General features: G+C 46.3%; 1 protein-coding gene and 1 long non-coding RNA gene across 4 annotated transcripts in view; one reads left to right on the top strand and one right to left on the bottom strand.

The window, feature by feature from the left end:
• LOC139767338 (uncharacterized) overlaps nt 1-19,969 on the top strand; it is a 108,158-nt gene that overhangs the window by 2,884 nt on the left and 85,305 nt on the right. For both annotated transcript variants that reach the window (XR_011717039.1, XR_011717040.1), the window contains exon 2: nt 6,012-6,207. This is a non-coding gene — a long non-coding RNA (uncharacterized lncRNA). The remainder of the gene's footprint in view (nt 1-6,011; nt 6,208-19,969) is intronic.
• Nucleotides 1,636-18,392, bottom strand: LOC139767336 (probable G-protein coupled receptor Mth-like 3). Of its 2 annotated transcripts, none has more exons than XM_071696657.1 (7): nt 18,263-18,392; nt 9,537-11,168; nt 8,081-8,159; nt 6,032-6,198; nt 4,359-4,554; nt 4,046-4,141; nt 1,636-2,486 (listed from the first exon to the last, which is right to left on the bottom strand). In XM_071696657.1, exons 2-7 carry the CDS (start codon nt 10,750-10,752, stop codon nt 2,183-2,185), a joined length of 2,058 nt encoding a protein of 685 aa, XP_071552758.1. In that variant the 5' UTR covers nt 10,753-11,168; nt 18,263-18,392; the 3' UTR covers nt 1,636-2,182. The 2 variants fall into 2 exon arrangements, with proteins under 2 accessions (XP_071552758.1, XP_071552759.1); XM_071696658.1 differs by having other exon boundaries at nt 4,359-4,518.

Genomic DNA, 19,969 nt, shown 5'->3' with positions numbered 1-19,969 from the left:
TAAAAACTATTTTATGTCTTATTGGTCGAACATATTACGAATACCGGAGAGAGTGGCGCGTTGCTTAATACTTGAAATCGACTCTTCAAAACCCCATTCGAACGGTGGTGCATCAGAGACGTTCTGTTGTTTAAGAATCTTACAAGCTAAACATAAGATAACTGTTAGCACTGGGGGATAATAGGAGCTCGTCAGAATGCAGGGCTCTTAATGATGAAACCTGATGTCGTTATCTCGTAGACTTTGGAGACGTTTTCTCTAGTCATTTGGTTGCACTGAACGTTTATGAGAACAGAACACTCGTAAAGAACAATATTTTTTCCTACCTTTAAAATCGTAAGAATCATTCACTAGATAGAATTCTGTCTCCTCTCTTGAGGCCACTATCTGAACACTTGAACAGAATTTGGGAAAAGCGATCATGCAGTACTTGACTCAAGAAAATAAACAGTGGAATGCCTAGTGAAGGTGCAAGGATGGAAACTATAGAGTCGAACGAGTTGTCTGGGAACATGAGGCTGGACATACAGTGTGGTGTATGGGACCTGAGTGGCATTATACATAGCGTGGAATATGGAATGCGAGTGGCATCATAGTGTGGAATATGGGATATGAGATGCAGCATAGTGTGGTGTATGGTACGTGAGTGGCATCTTAGTGTGGTGTATGGTACGTGAGTGGCATCATATGTGGTGTATGGTACGTGAGAGGCATCATAGTGTGGTGTATGGTACGTGAGTGGCATTATAGTGTGGTGTATGGCACGTGAGTGGCACCATAGTGTGGAGTGTGGTACGTGAGTGGCACCATAGTGTGGTGTGTGGTACGTGAGTGACACCATAGTGTGGTGTGTGGTATGTGAGTGGCACCATAGTGTGGTGTATGTTACGTGAGTGGCACCATAGTGTGGTGTATGGTATGTGTCATCATAGTGTGGTGTATGGTACGTAAGTGGCGCCATATAAACCAAACCATCATCAGAGTATAAGCAACATCATGAAGGATCGCTGTTCCTTAAAATGACGCGTGGCCTTGGCGATAACTCGCTAAATAACCTACTAAAGTGTGCAAGGAGACGCGGCAGACCATTAGGAATGTTTGGGGACTTGATGGGATGGAATTAGTAGCACTAAGGGAGAGTGTATCGTGACTGCGTAAGAGTGTATAAGACTCGTTCAACTTTAAATCAGTATCAAAGACAAGCAAGAACAGCAGACTGCTGGACTTGAACGTGATCCAGAGGCAAATGTGTTGTTAAGGAGAAACTACCTTATTTAGAAGCACCATCTGTTCACTTGGAAGAGGTATCATGTGTTCCACCTTGGCAAGTAATCCAGGATGACGTAAAGTGATCCGAAGTTTTCAATGGTCCAGAATTATTGCAGAAACAAAACTTGGTTATATGATCCAGTGATTTTAAATGTTATAACTCAAAGTAATAAATCAGCTTAGATGACCTGAAAAACGATGTTTCGTGAGGCGATTTGGAGTAACGCAAGAACGTTTATAGATTGGCTCGAAAAGACTTAAAAGTAACCAATTTTACATTCAATCCGTAATGAGTTCGTTACTGAAAGAATGGGTAACTTGGTGCAGAAAGATTTTAGGGGAATGAGTGATACGATTACCTCAAGAGTAAAGATTTATTACCTTTGATATGCCAAATATCCCGTGAGGGTTCAGTGGAAATGTCAATGCGCATCCTTTGGGCTTCAGAAAAACTTTGATCATATTCATGGCGTTTTAGCAGCACACAAAGGGAATGCATAAAAAAAGTATAGTAAAACTTGTAATCATAAGTAGGAAAATATGTTTCATCCCACCAGTGCTGAAAGTGCACATTTAAGAGCGCAGTTTGCTGTAAACCCTCTCCTGCTTCCAACTTTACCCTCTGACGGCCGGACGAGAACTGATGGACGTTGCTAAACTTGCTGCCGGTGCGACACCAAAGTCCGGGTTTGCCACACGTCACTCAACTTCCTGAGATGCGGCTCGAATTCTAATTTTTCCTGAGGTTTCCTTTGGAATCATAAAGTGACTAATATAGTAATAGATATATAACCTACATTTATACTAAAACGTGTAGTCTTATACGGTAAATAATGTATCTTCAACGAGGATAAGAAACCATGTATTAAAATAATGTAATTAATCCAGATTGATTTAGGTCATGAAGTATGTTTTAGGCGAACGAATGCGATGAGGATGATTCATTAGGGCTTCCTTGTGGTGAACTGAGGCGCTCTTGAAAATGGGTGTCCGAGTTGTTCCGGTACCGTTCCCGGAATGACGGGATGTGGTTAACTGTATGAAGAGCGACGGTGTGAGTGCCTGACGACACAGGCTTGGTTGGCGGCCTCCAAATGAAACACCACATGGACCCTATGGGGCCTTCCCTCACCTTCTTCCTCTTGTCTTCGTTGCAGACCGTGACCACGAAGATAGCCACCCCCTGCAGGTCCGTGATGGCGTCCAGTATCACTCTCCTGTAATGATAGAATAACAATATTTTCCTATGTGAAGCAAAAAGTTATTTTGGCACTAAAAACGAAGACATTTTACCTCCCTTTCCGATCCTGTATGAAATAAGAACTTCGATCTCGTTCGAAATATTTTGATATGTGATATCCATGCTGATTTTGGGGCTATTTTTTTTTTTGTCAAGTTTTTCTTATTGAGCATTGGAATAAATACATGCGTTCATTAAGTTCATGATTATTTATACATTGGTTCTTTACTACTATTCCATGGGATATTAGGTCATTTTTTAAGGAATTAACTTTCATAGTTTTATCTCGTTCGAAAGGAAAACCTTTTGGCAAGAGAATCTATTCCGTTTTGGTAATTCATTTTTTTTTTTTTCAATTCATATCAGGTTTTATCATAATTAGGTTAGTCAGTCGTATTGTTAAGTTTTGGATAAATCATTAGTGGTAATATGATTTGATAATCCTCGACCTATGGTACCTTTCACAGGGAGTAAAATTTGTACAAGAGATGACAAACACCTTTATCACGTTTTCGAAACAGCTTTTGCCCCTCACCCCACCCTAAAAAAAAGTTATGAATCTTTGGAACAATCGTTCGTGTTATTGATTTAATAATCATAGCCCATGAGGTCGTCGTATCTATTTTATAGGACATGACTACACATCCTCTGTTGGTATCCCCTCAGAGGGAAGCCTCTTTCCCATTTCGCTCAATTTCACCACCCAATCGGCTTCTCCCAGAGTGCCATTTCCTCTTTTCCTGAAACTTCCGCAGCGGATATTGCTTTCATAAAGGCAGTATAGTTCTTCATTACATTTTTATATACAATTTGGAAGCAAAACCTTGGCCTCCCAAAACACGAGAAAAAAAAAAGATAGTTAAACGTTATTAGGTGGTTGAGAATTACATTGCCACAGATGAATAAGGTTTGATTTATTTGTAGCAACTGAGTTGAATATAATGAACGAGTTCAGTGACCATATGCTCTCAATACACACACACACATTCCGTTATTTCAGTGAGCGCCAGTTACAGATTAATTTGAGAACAAAATTTTTTATCAACAATTATTAGGAAATGGAAAAAAAAAAAGCTGTTGAAGAACGAGAAAGAAAATTAAACAGAAGCTCGTGATAAAATAAAAAGGACAGGTTTGATTTGATAGTAAGTTTAGCCGATGCCCCACTCTCCAGGAGCAAGTTACATACATGAGAATGAATTTGTAAGTCCTGCATTTACACAGAACCTAGATAAGAGTGCAAATACCATTCATGAATCAAAATCATGGTAGTCGAAAAACTTCAATTGGGAGGGTTTTACATCAACACATCCATCGCATTTGTACGAGTCGCTTCATTGGATTAAGACTGCTAGGCTGCGGGAAGGTTGTTTCGGTGTCATTAGGCTGCAGGTAGGTTGAGTTTGGTTGTCATGTTGGTTGTAGAGCTGTGGATAGGATGAAGTTGGTTGTAAAGTCGTGGGTAGGGTGAGGTTGGTTTTTAGGTTATGGTTGAGTTGTGGAGGAGTGCCAGTTAGACGTGTTTAGGCTACTCACCACCAGACGCAGACCTCGCTAGACGTGCCAGGCAAAGGAATTTGAATGATCCACACCATTCCCATCAGAATGAACAGATTGCAGAACATCTTCCACCTGCGAAAATATTTGTCATTTAGATGATGGACCATCACATGAAAATATATACCCAAGATCCATATGAGCTATGCAATACAGAACCTCAGGTGCACATACTTAAAAGAAAGAAAAACATTTGCACGAAAAGACACTCATGAGTTACTATGGCATTAGATTATAACACAGGTCTTAAGTCATGAGTTACATGGCATTACGTCATAACGCAGGTCTTTACTTTAAGGTCTTATTGCCCGTCGTGCGACTGGTGTCGTTGTTGAGATCCTTGTTATTTAGTTGCTTGTGGAGGGTGTAGAAGACGTGCACGAAGAAGCCGAGGTTAACCAAGAGCAGGATTAGGATGACGCTGTGTTTGTAGGCCCAGCGAGTCTGATGACCTACAACGATACGTCCATCCTTGTGATATTGCCATACTGCCACCATATTGGTCGAGGTATCACAATGAAACAAAAAGTGGTTCAGTTACCACAACGAAAAATATAAAGAAGGGGGAAAGATAACAGCAACTCCCAAAACGGATTTGAATGCTGCGATGTTGCTCACTGTGCTAATGTCGCTCTAAATTGGATGCTACTTAGGGGTCGTCTTTTAGCTTAAATTGGATTTGAATGAGGATGCCCAGAAAGGAATGTGGATGTTCCTAACAAACATGATGAGTAAAGGAAGAAAACGAAAATGGTTAAAGGCGAAACTAAATATATCTCCAGAAGTGTATATTTAGAACGCCAGTAGCCCTAGATTTTTGTTTGATATAGACATTAATGTGATCAGTAACCTCATACTGGATACGTAATCTTAAAATTTGATGTTAACTTATCTTGTGGATGATTATATGAAAAGACTGCAGATGAGGTAAGTCTGTATATGAAAAGATGCAGATGAGGTAAGTCTGTAATGAGAGCGTGTATGGTCTTGGAATTATATTGAATACCGAAGAAATTCATGATTTTCAGTTAATGGCTATAACTAGACGTTTTAGGCTGTGATGACCCTGGTAATCTATAGTCTTGAAGCCCAAGTAACCAAATATCATATAACAAGGGCCGTGTGTGGTGATGCCTTATATTATATACTGTCTGTGAACAATTTTGAACACCTGAAGAATATTTTAGTGATAATTGGTGGTTACAGCTTGAAATATCATGGCCTCAATGATCCTAGCAGTTGGTGGGCATAAACCCATCTTAAGCCAAGGTGACGAAGGTGAACTCCACATAAATTAAGTTGAGTTAGGTTATATTAGACTAATCTAGTTGGATGTAATGAATTGTTTATGCATAAATTGGTGCTAACATCATTTATTATCTCCAATGATAGAGTGTCATCACGCCACCTGTCGTAATGCATGTATTGCACTAATGCTGGCAGTTCCACTGGCACAGGCCTACACTAGTGATACATTTAAATCTTTGGCGTTCATACCTGGTAATGAGTACACCCTGGTGCTTACTGCACATCAGAATATATACAAATCACGTCAGTGTAGTTACCTAGAAAATGGAACAATAGCAGTGTTGCATAGAACACAGCAGTGGTATTACAGAGGCGATGACATGTAACGCAACAAGTGGCGCAGTAGGGCGTTCACAAGAGCATAATAATCTGACTAGGTTTTCAGGACACGTATACCAGTTGTTCTACAGCCGCTGCAACAATGTCTGCCGCACTAAATAGGTTATGATTCCTACAAACACATTCTGTTGATCATTGGTTCTTCAGGATAACTTTTTTTTTTTTTTAGGTACAACTTACCCCAGACTAAACTATAGAGATCACTTCTAGTTTCTGTAAATAATGTACAGATTTTTATTTTGATACTTATGCTATGCTGACTAGGCTATATGACATTTGATCATGTCCACTCCCACAGGGACGTCCACGACGACTTACTAATGAACCAGCAGGCGGCCTCAGCGAACACAGGCCAGATCTGGAGGCCCTCTGGGATTGCATCGAGAGCCAGGGCGAGGCCGGCCAGGAGCAGGGGACACACCCAGGCGTATGTCCAGTACAGGGCGAACGTCTTGAGACTGTCTCGTCGGCCATTTTGTTTGCACCTGAGGACGGTAAGCTGTAGTTACTGCCCCGCCGCTGCCGGTACCCACCAGTCTTGATTCACTCACCTGTTCTTACTCTTAGACAATAGCTTGAACTGCTTGACCACGACGGCACGACCGTAGAACACGACGGTACCGACCGTCATGCTGGGTCATAGAGTCGGTTTGAAAGGGTTAAGTTGGTGTTATTGCTGCGTGGTGACGGTAGTTAGTCTGTCACTTTGTAATGACGGGTAGTTAGTGCATTGCTGCGTGATGACTGTAGTTAGTCCATTACAGTGTGTGGTGACGGTCGTTGTACATCACTATTTGGTGACAGGTGTTGGTGCATTACTAGGTGGTGACGGTAGTTAGTGCATTACTAGTTAATGACAGTAGTTGGTGCATTACTATGTAGTGACTAGTTAGTGCATTATTAGGTGGTGACGGTGGTTAGTGCACTACTATGTTTTGTGAGGTGCTCACCAGCCGTACATAAGAGGCAGGTGAACTGGAAGTTACAGGAGTTGGTTCATCCTTGGAGAGACTCCACAGTTTCTGTTAGGATATGGGATGAACTAAAGACTTGGCTCAAAGTTTTACATTATGAAAGTTGAAGGAAGAGGTGTGCTTGAACCACGGGCTTGTGCCAGTGACGAGTGTGATGGCCAAGATACTGGATTATGTAGGAAAATGATGCTTTGGCTGGCAGAAACTACGCATAGGAGACATGATAGGCACATGAAGAGAAAAACAGCGGGCTCTCTTGAGCGTCTTTGTGAAAGTGATTGGCATGTTAGAAATTGAAAGATGGACAATTAGATATTGTCTTTCACAGACATGCGGGGCGGTTCATGTGGACTAATAGCCACCATTCATAGAGCAGAGATCTCGCGTGATGGCAGCCTTGATCAGCTGAGCAACGGTGACTATCTTTGTGCTTTTAGATCGAGCCAGAATAAGTCTGTTGATGGTATCAAACTTTCCCCGTCGAGTCAGGAGGAGCAGGGAGGGCAACCTGTTGCAGAAACCCGGTGAGATATGCAGCGGTTGAGGGGAAGGAGGGAGGGGCTTTGAGGAGGTGTGATGCCTTCCTTTACATTCTCAGACGGCCGGGATGGTGGGATCGTGGTCCAGAAGGGAGGGTTGGGAAGTGTTAGGAGGGACGGGAGGCCTCACACCTGCGACAGCTGAGCAGATGACCTGAGCAACGAGTTAAGGAAAGTTGCAGTGAGTGTGGTTACTGCTGTGATCTACACAACGGTTTAGGATAGGAGTCTGAGAGTGTGGACCCTGGCCTATGTACAACGCCATCTACATGCGCTTTGATTAGTATCGGTAAATACAAATAGCGATGATACATGCACCCACACACATATGTATGGTACAGATACAGTACAGTGATAAGCATTGCATCGTCGCCAGTCTTGAGGGCCTGGGTTTGAGTCCAGGCGGGGGCATTCGGCTCACAGCCAACCTAGCTGTTCGTCTTCACCACGGGACTTTGGCTGGTGTGTCTCATTACTATTTACTACTTTTGATTACTGTCTGTGCGTTACGGGAAGAGTTTCACACTCGTGTTCCTCCGTCTCTTCACCTTTGTATATATGTACCGTGTCTTACTCCTGTCTCTGTACACACACACACACACACACACACACACACACCAGCCTCAGCCAGTACTCATTTATCGACCAGCACCGGGGGAAGGATGAACACCTGGGTTGCTTGTATGCTGAATGCCGTCTACATGGCTCGGACCCGTGTGGGCCCCGACCCTGGCGCGTCCAGGTGACTCGTGTGTAAGTCTCTCTCACCGTAACACAAATACAAATCATCACACACACACACACACACACACACACACACACACACACACACACACACACGGGGGTGTACTTACGTTATTGTAAACCAAATGTCGAAGCAGGTGACGTTGAGCCAGAAGAAGGTTGAGAGGATGAAGGCCAGATTGACGAACGCTGAAAGGGAGAGGAGATGAGGATGAATGGCTGGGTCGTGGCCGGACACTCAGTGTAGTGATTTGATGGAGTGATCATCGGCAGGTTATGTCATGACGACAACATTATCACTGGTGGAGAGATTAGTCTCATGGCTGGAAGGGTCAGAACATTGTGGCATCTCACACAGACACACACACACACACACACACACACACACACACACACACACACACACATAGTAAGATAGTAATGTGTAGTTGTGTTGGGTTGACTGACTGTGGTAGACGAGAGTATACACTGATGTGAGCAGCGGGCACCAACAACCAGAGTGGCTGGCCATGCTGGGTACAGGCCTTCCCCAAGGTGTGTGTGTGTGTGTGTGTGGGGAGGATCGCACCTGAAGCTGACCACGGGAGACTGAGGCACACCAGTGGCCGAGTCTGAGACTGTGTTTCAAGGACTGTAGGAACACCACCTCCACCAGGCAGGCTGACGGGGCCCGCACTGGCACTGGAACGAGGTGAGGTGAGGTGAGGTGAGGTGAGGCTGTGGGTGATTGTGGCTGGGGCCTTACCTGTAGGTGATCAGGGAAGAGCCTCACCTGTGGATGATTATGGGAGGAAGAGCCTCACCTGTGGATGATTATGGGAGGAAGAGCCTCACCTGTGGATGATTATAGGAGGAAGAGCCTCACCTGTGGATGATCGCGGGAAGAAGAGCCTCACCTGTGGATGATCGTGGGAAGAAGAGTCTTAACTGGATGATTATGGGAGGAAGAGCCTCACCTGTGGATGATTATGGGAGGAAGAGCCTCACCTGTGGATGATCGCGGGAAGAAGAGCCTCATCTGTGGATGATCGTGGGAAGAAGAGTCTTAACTGGATGATTATGGGAGGAAGAGTCTCACCTGTGGATGATTATGGGAGGAAGAGCCTCACCTGTGGATGATCGCGGGAAGAAGAGCCTCACCTGTGGATGATCGTGGGAAGAAGAGTCTTAACTGGATGATTATGGGAGGAAGAGTCTCACCTGTGGATGATTATGGGAGGAAGAGCCTCACCTGTGGATGATTGTGGGAGGAAGAGCCTCACCTGTGAATGATCTCGGGTGGAAGAGCCTCACCTGTGGATGATTATGGGAGGAAGAGCCTCACCTGTGGATGATTATGGGAGGAAGAGCCTCACCTGTGGATGATTGTGGGAGGAAGAGCCTCACCTGTGAATGATCTCGGGTGGAAGAGCCTCACCTGTGGATGATTATGGGAGGAAGAGCCTCACTTGTGAATGAGGACGTAAGAAAGACTTACCAGTGGATGAGGCCTCATTGCGGGTGAGGAGGAAGAGGGCAGACTGAGGCTCCCCCAGGGGGTCATGACCCCCTGGACATGGTCCTCACCTACTGCGGTGCAGAGATGGCTCTGGCTGGTGAGGTAGGAGCGGCTGAAGTTGGTGACGATGTTGATGAGGGAGGCCAGGAGGCGGGAGAGGACGAGCGCCACCAGACAGCGGCTGCTGTTGGTGCCCCTCAGAACCGGCGTGCCCACGTAGGCCACCACCGTCAGCAGCAGGAACACGCACGACACGCTCAGGAGGAGCACGTCCTGCACTTCGTTCTTCCACCAACACACGCAAGGGTCGGGACACACCCACGCCCCTTCCCTCCTCAGTCCCGTCCGGGTCATCTCCACGTCGACGCAGTAGTCGTCCGGGGACAGCTGGAAGCTCCCTTCGATCTCCAAGTTGCCGTTTGGTAAGAGGACAAACTCATGAAGCACATAGCACACCCTGTTGTAAGGAAGGTTGTAAATGACCGATATGTTGGAGGGAACGTCCCGGCCGAAGCTGGAGTTGTGGGCTGTCCAGTGATCACCATCTGCGCGGGTGTAGATGCACTTGTCAGCATTGTTGTCGGGGCTGGACTTGAGGAACTTCCCTGGAGGGCAACACTTCCGCACGCAGGGCCTCTTTTCGCAGAGCTTCCTGTCGCGGGAGCGTTGAGCAACTGGATCCACGGTGCAGAAGAGCGCTACTTGATAAAGCTTTGCCTCCTGCCGACGGCTCGTCACATCTGATGGCGCTCTTGTCACGCGGTGATCTGATGGTTCTTGTAGCAGCCCTGCAGCTTGCCACTCCGGGTGGCCTCCATCCTCTCCTCCCGCGGACACCACACCCACGCAGTAGTCTCGGGTGACCGACCCGGCCACCTCCAGCTGCACCACGTTGTTCTCGTCAGCCGAAAGGAACGTGGACAGGTCAAGGGTCGTCTGTACGAGCCTGGAGCCATCCTGGTCCTGGCAGGTACAGTGCACTGGCTCCTCCTCCCACACCCCCTCCACCTGCCGCACCTGTGGAGTGGGGACGTTGGCAGCGGCATTGCTGGCCACACAGGTGGTGTTCACAAGTAGTGAGCCTCGAGGGCAACAGCGCTTAACGTAGGCTGTCCCTGCTTTGCTTTTGTTCCCCCTGCGCTGCGTCAGGCAGTCGTGGGCGTTGTACAGGTGACACATGGGTGCTGGGGAGGCCCTACACCCTCCCCACCTCCACACTGTCAACACTATCAGCGCCATCCATAGCCACTCAAGCCTTCTCATGTTCCTGGAGGATTTGGACATAGGTCATATTATCCTTGCGACTACAACGCCATGTGACGTCACAGGAGTTATGGGGCCTGGCGACGACCATAAGTGCGTCATGGGTTGTCAAAACCTCTCCATGATCCGTTGCGGTGCGTCGTTATGACGTGCGGTGTGACATGGAGCCTTGGAGAAGACCTCAGGTTGGGTTGTAGGGCCAGGCGACCTCAAGATGCGTCGTGGGGCGTCGCGAAAACCCCAAGTAGTGTTGTGACGCGTTTTGGGCCTGGCGACGACCACAAGGTGGGTTGTGGGATCTATCGACGTTCCTAAGATGTGTCGTGGAACCTGGCGAGAACCCGGAGATGGATTGTGGGGCTTGACGATGACCAAAGATGGGTTGTAGGGCCTGGCGATAGCAGTGCTCACTAGTGCTTGTAGACGGTGAGGGTGATCTGCCAATGAAAAAGTACTTTCTACCATTCATATCTTCAACTTGCTATATATATATATATATATATATATATATATATATATATATATATATATATATATATATATATATATATATCACTTGTTTGCCGTCTCCAGCGCCAAGAACAGACGAAGAAAGGCCTCATTCACTCGCATCTATTCTCTAGCTGTCATATGCAATGCACCGAAATCACAGCCAGGCCTTACGCACCTTTCCTTGGTTTCCCGCTTCCGATTCATATATCCGTTGACAGGATGTTGCCCCTATTCATTCTATTCCTTGCACGCCTTTCACCCTCTTGCATTTTCAGACCCCCGAGAACGCAACAATATGACGCCAAGATCACGACGATGTGACATCGTGCGACGGTGTTACGTCCAGGTTGGATCGTTTACATTGCAACAACGATGCGACCCCTTCTTTGCATATCGCGCCTCCGTAACATGCTGTTTTACATGTACATATTTAAAAAGGAATTTGCGTGCAGTTTGTGTGAGTTGGGCAGCCAAAGCTGCAAGATCTACTAAATGCTTACGAGTTGATTTCAATGGAGCGCATTAATAGTTCCATGGCTCGTTAATCCGCCTGCCAGAGATGGAGCCGAAGACGCAGCCACAATACGAAGAATCTCTCGAATGTAAACATATGCGTTATTCATTCCACCGTATTGATTTGATGACACGTCAAGATCTCTTGCTTGATCTCTTAGAAATAAACAGATTCTGTGCATATATATATATATATATATATATATATATATATATATATATATATATATATATATATATATATATATATATAGTGAGTTTACATGGGTTTACTTAGTTATAATATAGATGTACTGGCGTGTCGTGATAGTGTAAAATTACGTTTAAAGATAAAACCTAAACATTAATCAATCGGGAAATTTAGGAGCATGATACTGACACGAAGCTGATGACTTATAGTGAGGCTCACCTGTGGCTGACCAACATGAGGCCGAGCATCAGTGCCCCCCAGTATCACTAGTAAACCACCAGTAACACACCAGTACCACCGGTAACAGCGGTGTCATCACTAACCCACCAGTACCACCAGCGATATACCAGTAACACACTAGTATCACCAGTAGCGCACCAGTAACACCCCAGTATCATCAGTAACACACCAGTATTACCAGTAACGAACCAATACCACCAGTAACACACTTGTATCAAAACTCTCGCACCAGTAACACCCAGTACGTAGGCCTGCAGCAGCCACGCGCCGGGCCAGCTTGTGGTCAAGGTCGTGCTGGACTAACAAAGCTACAACCCTCGCTGAATAACATAACAGCTGGGGCGGCTGTGTTGTACTGCGTATTCCCAAGTGTCTGTGTCTAGCAATGTTATGTTCTCATCCTACGTTTTACGTAGTGTGTGTGTGTGTGTGTGTGTGTGTGTGTGTGTGTGTGTGTGTGCCTGTTCTCATGTTATTCCACGTATTACGTAGTGTGTGTGTGTGTGTGTGTGTGTGTGTGTGTATGTGTGTGTGTGTGTGTGTGTGTGTTTGCGCGCGCGTGTGTGCCTGTTCTCATGTTATTCCACGTATTACGTAGTGTGTGTGTGTGTGTGTGTGTGTGTGTGTGTGTGTGTGTGTGACTATGTTATCTTGTTATCCCATGTAGTACCAATTGTGTGGCTATGTTATTATGTTATGCTACGTATTACCATGCGTGTGTGACTCTAATACCTTACTATGGTCCCGGAGAACAAGGGTTATGGGTACCTGTGAGGAGTCAGTTTTCCCCTGCCTCCTTCCGTCCGTTCGTCCATCACCCACAGTTGTATGTGTGTCGGGTGAGTGCAGAACTCGGCGATAGGAGCAAGTTGCGCGATGTTTTAAGGTCAAAAATGGTCGAGGCTGCTGCTGCTGCACTTGTGAGTCGATGATTTTGGCAGACGATGTCTTTTCCACGCAATGATTCACGTTCAACGCGATGCGATGCAGTTCACCAGAAGTTAGCGTGAGTGTTCCACGCAGGACAGGGTAAGAGGAACGTTGATTTTTTTTGCGTTCTGGTGGTCAGAGCTCATGGTCGCTGCGTTGTTTTAGAGATGGAAAATGGTAAATGTGAAATATGATCGGGGGGAATTACTAGTGATGGCTGTCCGTCAGTGAAATTCCTAGTTGCTTTACCTGTGGCTGTCTTTAACTTATTGCACGAGTATGATCAGTTTTTAGGGACACACACACACACACACACACACACACACACACAGAGTGAAGGATTGACTCGATACCTGTGTCATCTACATGTATTCGGAAATACGCCCTGTGGGGGGAACTTGGGATTCGGGGAACTTGGGATTAGGCATCGTACCTAACCTGTCGCCAGCAGAGTCCACACCTCACACGAGAATTGTAATGGAGACGAGAGTGTCTGCTGCCAAGGTTGAGAATCACGTTCGAGTAAATGGATAAGGAGATATTGTTCAGAGTGTTCATCCCATCGGATATTTTAAGGCATAACCGGCATATTTACGGTCAGCCACGGATCAGCATACTTGCGGCAGGAGAGAGAGCGAGGAATGAGCATGACGAAGATACTGAAGATGCAGAAAAACCGTGGAAAATAAAGATGACGATAATGGCAGATGAGTGTTGTAAAGTATTCCGCCAGCATTACGGGAGAGAAAGCTGTTAAAAGAACAGGTAATGAGGCTGAGGGATTCATAGGGAACGGCTCTTGAACACGGAAAGAAAAATTATGCAAAGAACTGAATGATGAGTTCAAGAGTGTGTTTATGATAGTGGAGAACACAAGAAACCCGACACCTTTGAGGTAGGATGGGAGTAATAAGCAGGCTATGGAAGGGTTCTGAGGCATATTTAGGTACGTGGCTCTGATGGCGTCTATCCATATGTGCTCATTGAGCGCGCAGGAGACTCAATAGATAGTTGGAAGTGTTTTAAAAGAAAACGATTATGGGAAGGTGGTGTGGTGTCTAGGGAATGAAAGAGAACGAGTCTCGTGGCGGTCATGAGGAAATTGCACCCTGACTCACACAGACCCGGTATCCCTAATGTCTTTGTCGTGGTCTGTCCTGGAAAAGACCATCAGAAAGCAAATTGATGGTTACTTGTTGGGTGGGTACTCGCAAGGATGAAACTGCTGAGAGACAAAAGGTGATCACTGAAATTAGATCTTGTGAAACGAATCTCTTTAGACCAACGTGTCCGAATGAGTTCTGTTTCAGACCCAGATCTGTGGAATGTGTGTTCCAGGACTGGTGGAGAGCATTTTATGCTGTATCATACAAGAGGTTGGTAAGGAGGCTGGATTTTCATTCCGGGCTGGCGTGGGGGAGGACTCGTTCGGTGGATGGGAAACCGTCATGGTGGAAGGGAAGAGAGGAGACATGTGAGACGAACCGTTGCCAACCTGGTGGGAACTACTGGTGGCGTCTTGCAGGGCCTGGTCATAGGGCCGCTGTTGTTCCTCATTATGTAAATAGCGAGCCAGGATGATTGTCGGACGCATACCTGAGTATGTTTACGGGTGATGCTGAAGACCTATTGTTGGTAGAGAATGACGAAGATGGCATCAGCTTACGAAAGAGTCTTACACAAGCTCCAGAGCTGGTCTGGTACATGGTGGAAGTTCAACCCAGGGAAATGTAGATTAGGAATGGTGAAACACGGTGAAAGAAGGACTCAACGTGACAGTGATCAGGCATGACACAATCTCTAGGACTGTGTGTGTGTGTGTGTGTGTGTGTGTGTGTGAAGGGGATTTGGAGGTCGACACTGAACCCAACTTATCGTCTATCTCCTCATGAGAATTCTTAAGGAGGCTGTCTGCTGAATGCTATTAGGACTGCATGTGAGTACATGGGTAGGGAGATGTGTCATAACGTATTTCGACAACTTACAATAAGCCGAGCAGAATATTCTTGTTTTGTATGAAGTTACCTCATGAGAACCCACTTTATGAAGTTACCCCATGAGTGCCCATTGTATGAAGTTACCCCATGAGAACCCACTGTATTAAGTTACCACATGAGAGCCCACTGTATGAAGTTACCCCATGAGAACCCACTGTATGAAGTTACCCCATGAGAGCCCACTGTATGAAGTTACCCCATGAGAACCCACTGTATTAATTTGCCCCATGAGAACCCACTGTATTCAGTTACCCCATGAGAACCCACTGTATGAAGTTACCCCATGAGAGCCCACTGTATGAAGTTACCCCATGAGAACCCACTGTATTAATTTGCCCCATGAGAACCCACTGTATTCAGTTACCCCATGAGAATCCACTGTATTAAGTTACCCTATGAGAACCCACTGTATTCATTTACCCCATGAGAACCCACTCTGTTAAGTTACCCCATGAAAAGCCACTGTATTAATTCACCCCATGAGATCCCATTGTATTAAGTTACCCCACGAGAACCCACTGTATAAAGGTATCCTATGAGAACCCGCTGTACTGACCCCAACATAACCATGAAGGTAACCTGTAATGGGGCAGCTGGGTTCATCCCTCAGTAAGGTGGTGGGTTGTGGGGACTGACGCAACATCATCAGACGCCCTTGACTTTGTGTTGTACAACACTGATGAGGGACGCTGGGGCTACCACAGGCCAGGGAGCCTGCCTGACTGCCTGAGCCCCTCACCAACCGCAACACAACACAGTAACACTACACGTGAGGCAACACAACACAGTAACACTACACGTGAGGCAACACACAAGCTGAAGTGGCCAGGTAGGCTGGGGAAGCGGTTACGGGGCTCGACGAAGTGTTCCTTCGGGCTGGGGGCTCTTGTCTTGGGAGGGAGCGGTGGCTTCCGCCCGGGGACCAAGCCAGTACTCATGAGGCGAATACAAAGTAAAGTTGTAATGAAAGAGTTAGTCATCCACCCTAGTGACACACACACACACACACACACACACACACACACACACACACACACACACACACACACGATAAGAAGAGGAAAAAATGCCAAAAGTGTTCCAGAAATTCATATGGAGTGAATTGTTGGCGAGAGCAGGTAAAAGATTCCTCGGGAAGCGTGTGGCGGAGAATAATGCATAGATACGCAAGGAAATGAATGATAAGTTTGAAAATGTGGTGACAGTAGAAGACAATATATCCTTAACGCCAGTGGCATGGAAGTGGGAGAAGGTATTGGAAAGTACCGAAATATTTGGAGAAGACATAAACAATATTGAATGGTCTTGACCCATGTCACGAGAATGGTTCGGCTCATACTTCTCGTTGTGTGCTGAAAGATGCGTGTAGGAACAACTGACAGACCATATATATATATATATATATATATATATATATATATATATATATATATATATATATATATATATATATAACTACAGAGAAAACAGGCTGGGTAGAGAGCCTGATGTTGTAGTGTCCTTCTGGCACCAGGCTGGGCTACAGATACACCTAACAGTGTGCTCCTCCCTCATTATGACACGATGTAAACTTGGCCACCTGAGTTACTCCCACACCCACCACCACTACGTCCTCGACTGCCGTGTACAGTCACTGAATTCGGAGATAATCACCTCCCTTATGCAACAAGACACGTGTCAGTATGTTATCTGATTTGAAGTTGCGTCCCAAGTGATGGAGAAGCCCGTGAAATATCCTGACTTGGTCCCTGGGGCTTTGGATGCGTTACTTGTCCTCTTGTAAGCCAAAGTATGGTTAGCAGTACACAGCCAAGTCGCCTATCTTGAAGGGGAAAAGATTTGAAGTGGAGTGTAAGAAGCAGGTTTAGGTGTGTCACACAGGACCAGCAGCTGTTTGCTAGAGATAGTGGAAAAAAGGGAAAAGAGAAGTAAATAGTAGAATACATCCTCATAAGATAGATTTGCGGAAGACGTTTAGAGGGAATGTTATTATAGAAGTGTTAAGTGTGAGTATAGATATATAAGTGACAGTGAGGCAGGAAGATGTGGGTAAGATGAACAGGGTCACCAGTGCAGGACGTGAGAGTGAAAAAGTCAATGGTTTAGAGGTCACTTGGGCTCGACCAGCCGCTTGGATCACAGCAGCACGTCCAGGTGGGCCGAAAGCCCGGAGGTAGCCAGGTCCGCTCGCCTGACTGGTCACAGTTTTCCTATTGTGAACCGATGGACGCTTTACGAACGCTAATTCATTTCGGCTGTTTGGATGATATACATATGTATGAAATTGATGTATATATACTGTCTGAGCCTGGGAAGAGAAAGTGTCTTGTTTCTTGAAATTCAGTATTATTGATGTGTGTGTGTGTGTGTGTGTGTGTGTGTGTGTGTGTGTGTGTGTGTTTTGCAGAGGTGTAGAGTGGTCATTGTCACACACGACAGTCCACAAGTCTCTCATGGTCAGGTGTTACCTACGTGTGGCCTACGTACGCCAGTACATCAACATTTCAGGCACCCAGACAGCCAGCGGCTCGCCCTGAGCACCGAGAAACACTGCAGGAAAATTAGCAGCGCCTGTGGTTTAGGGACATTGAACGTATCAGTCGTACACTTGAGCTTTTGTTTTACACGTCGCTTCTCGCTGACGCCGCCGACGTGTGTTTGTAGCGTAACAGGAGAGGTCGGTGTTCGGCAGGATCATTATGACATGGCGCCCTTCCGTCACGTGTTTGGGTCAAGCCGGAGGTTTGTGTGCGGTGGTCCACAGTTGTTTGGTAGAGAGGGGGGTCGGTCGGGGGTCTGTTCTTACGTTCATGGTTGTGTGTCCGCCACGAGGACTCCAGCTCACTCGTGCATTAGGTTTAAAAGAAAAAAAAAAGAAGCAGACAGTCGATGGGAGTTTACTGACTTGCTGGAGAATCATGGAGTTGGTGAATGAGACTGAACACAGGGGGCTCGACCCTTGGGCCTTTTTACTAGCTCATCAAAGGTCGCGTCATATAGCCATACTGTCGCGCTCCGTCCGGGCGTGTCTCGAGGATCGTACTGTCGCCCTCGTGCGGCAGGGCTTTTAGGCGATGTGTGCGTATGAAGGAGAAACCTGTTGGAGGCTGGTTTATATGGGGGAGAGGAAGGGAGGAACGCCAGAGAGCTGTGTTGGTGATGCACCTACCTGAGTACAGGAGCAGCGGCAGGTAGTATTTAACCCCCTTAGGGGAGCGGCGGCACGTAAATCCTTCTAGCACCTTCCCCGTCCACTGACTGACCATCTCCCTTGGCGGGTGCTCCCTCTCCTCTCTTCAGCGAGTCCTACCCTACCCAGCCCAGCCCAGGACCGCCCCTCACCTCTGATATAGCCACAAGGTCATGGTGGAGCTCGCACCTATTTTCTAGATGTGCAAATTGTGTTTGTAGCCACTCAAGTCTCGCTCGTGTTACTAGCCTAGTTATAGCTCGTCTCGCTCGCGTTACTAGCCTAGTTATAGCCAGTGTTACTGTCCTAGTACTCGATTGTTTGTCACATTAGTGGACAAAAGTAGACAGACGATATTCGTAGATACGTGTCAGTAAACACACACGCACACGCACACACACACACACACACACACACACACACACACACACACACACACACTGCATGTGCCTCATCATGTCCTTACCGAAAGTGTGGAAATGCCCAGTTCACCCTAATCTTAAGCGCTCTTGTATGGTTAGTTAATTAGTTACTGTCGTGACTTCCTAGTTCTGTAATGTCTGTATTACTTCAGGTGAGTATGTTCAGCCGAATAGGTGCCTGAATCTCGTAAACTTATTTATGTATTCACACACACACACACACACACACACACACACACACACACCAGGTATGATTACGTATTTGTACTGAACGGGTGGAGGAGGGGGTAGGTTACACCCATGGGACTCCATCTCTTGAACATCCTCTACTGTCATTCAGCTTCTTGAAATAAGGTACATTATGCTGTCAGCATGACCCATATCCTCAGTCATTCTGTGCCATTCATCCACCACTCTTGTACTAAAAAAGTATTTCTTTACATCTTTCTTGACAAGTTTCTTTATATCATTGAATGGTCTCTGGTTTTGTGTATGAGATAGATAGATAGATACATAGAGAGAGAGAGAGAGAGAGAGAGAGAGAGAGAGAGAGAGAGAGAGAGAGAGAGAGAGAGAGAGAGAGAGAGAGACCCCCTAGCGGTGGGAGGGTGTCCAACGCTCTGAGCGTCAAGGGATAGGGGCCGGCCCTGGTTACGTTTATTCAGTCTTGGAAATGTATGATGTTCGCCACGGACCCTGGTCTAGTATCATGACTGACCTGCTCAGGTTCTCACAGTCTGGTGAGTTCAAGTCCCGCTCGTTCTTCTGGACGTTTGACTTCGTTGCATCACCTGCCTGCCCACCGCTGACGGCACATGCATAATGCAGTGGCCGGCGCGGCTCGCATCGGCGTCCGTGCGTCGACTACTATGTGACGTGTTGCAGATGGGGCGTCCTCCACGGACGTTACTGGGCGACGCGTCGTGGTGCATGGTGCAGCGTTGTTGTATGGTGCAGGGATATTGATTGCATTAGTTATGACTGTCTGAGTATTGTATGGTGCAGGGATGTTTGCTGTAGGCGTTTTGACAGCTAGGTGTTGCCGGAATGTTGAAGGAATTTGTATACTGGACACCTGTCGCCTTCTGTGAATATATATATATATATATATATATATATATATATATATATATATATATATATATATATATATACATATATACGACTCTAAAGGCATGGAAACACAGGATTTGGTTAAGAAAGTACTTTGTCAGCACCTGGAGCAGGAGTGCGGGAGCTGGGCAAGTGTATATAGTACGTCATG

The sequence above is a fragment of the Panulirus ornatus genome, chromosome 59 (genome assembly GCF_036320965.1).
Source record: "Panulirus ornatus isolate Po-2019 chromosome 59, ASM3632096v1, whole genome shotgun sequence".
Lineage (NCBI taxonomy): Eukaryota > Metazoa > Arthropoda > Malacostraca > Decapoda > Palinuridae > Panulirus > Panulirus ornatus.
Note: the sequence above shows the minus strand (reverse complement) of the source record. Positions and strands in the feature narration are given on the sequence as shown.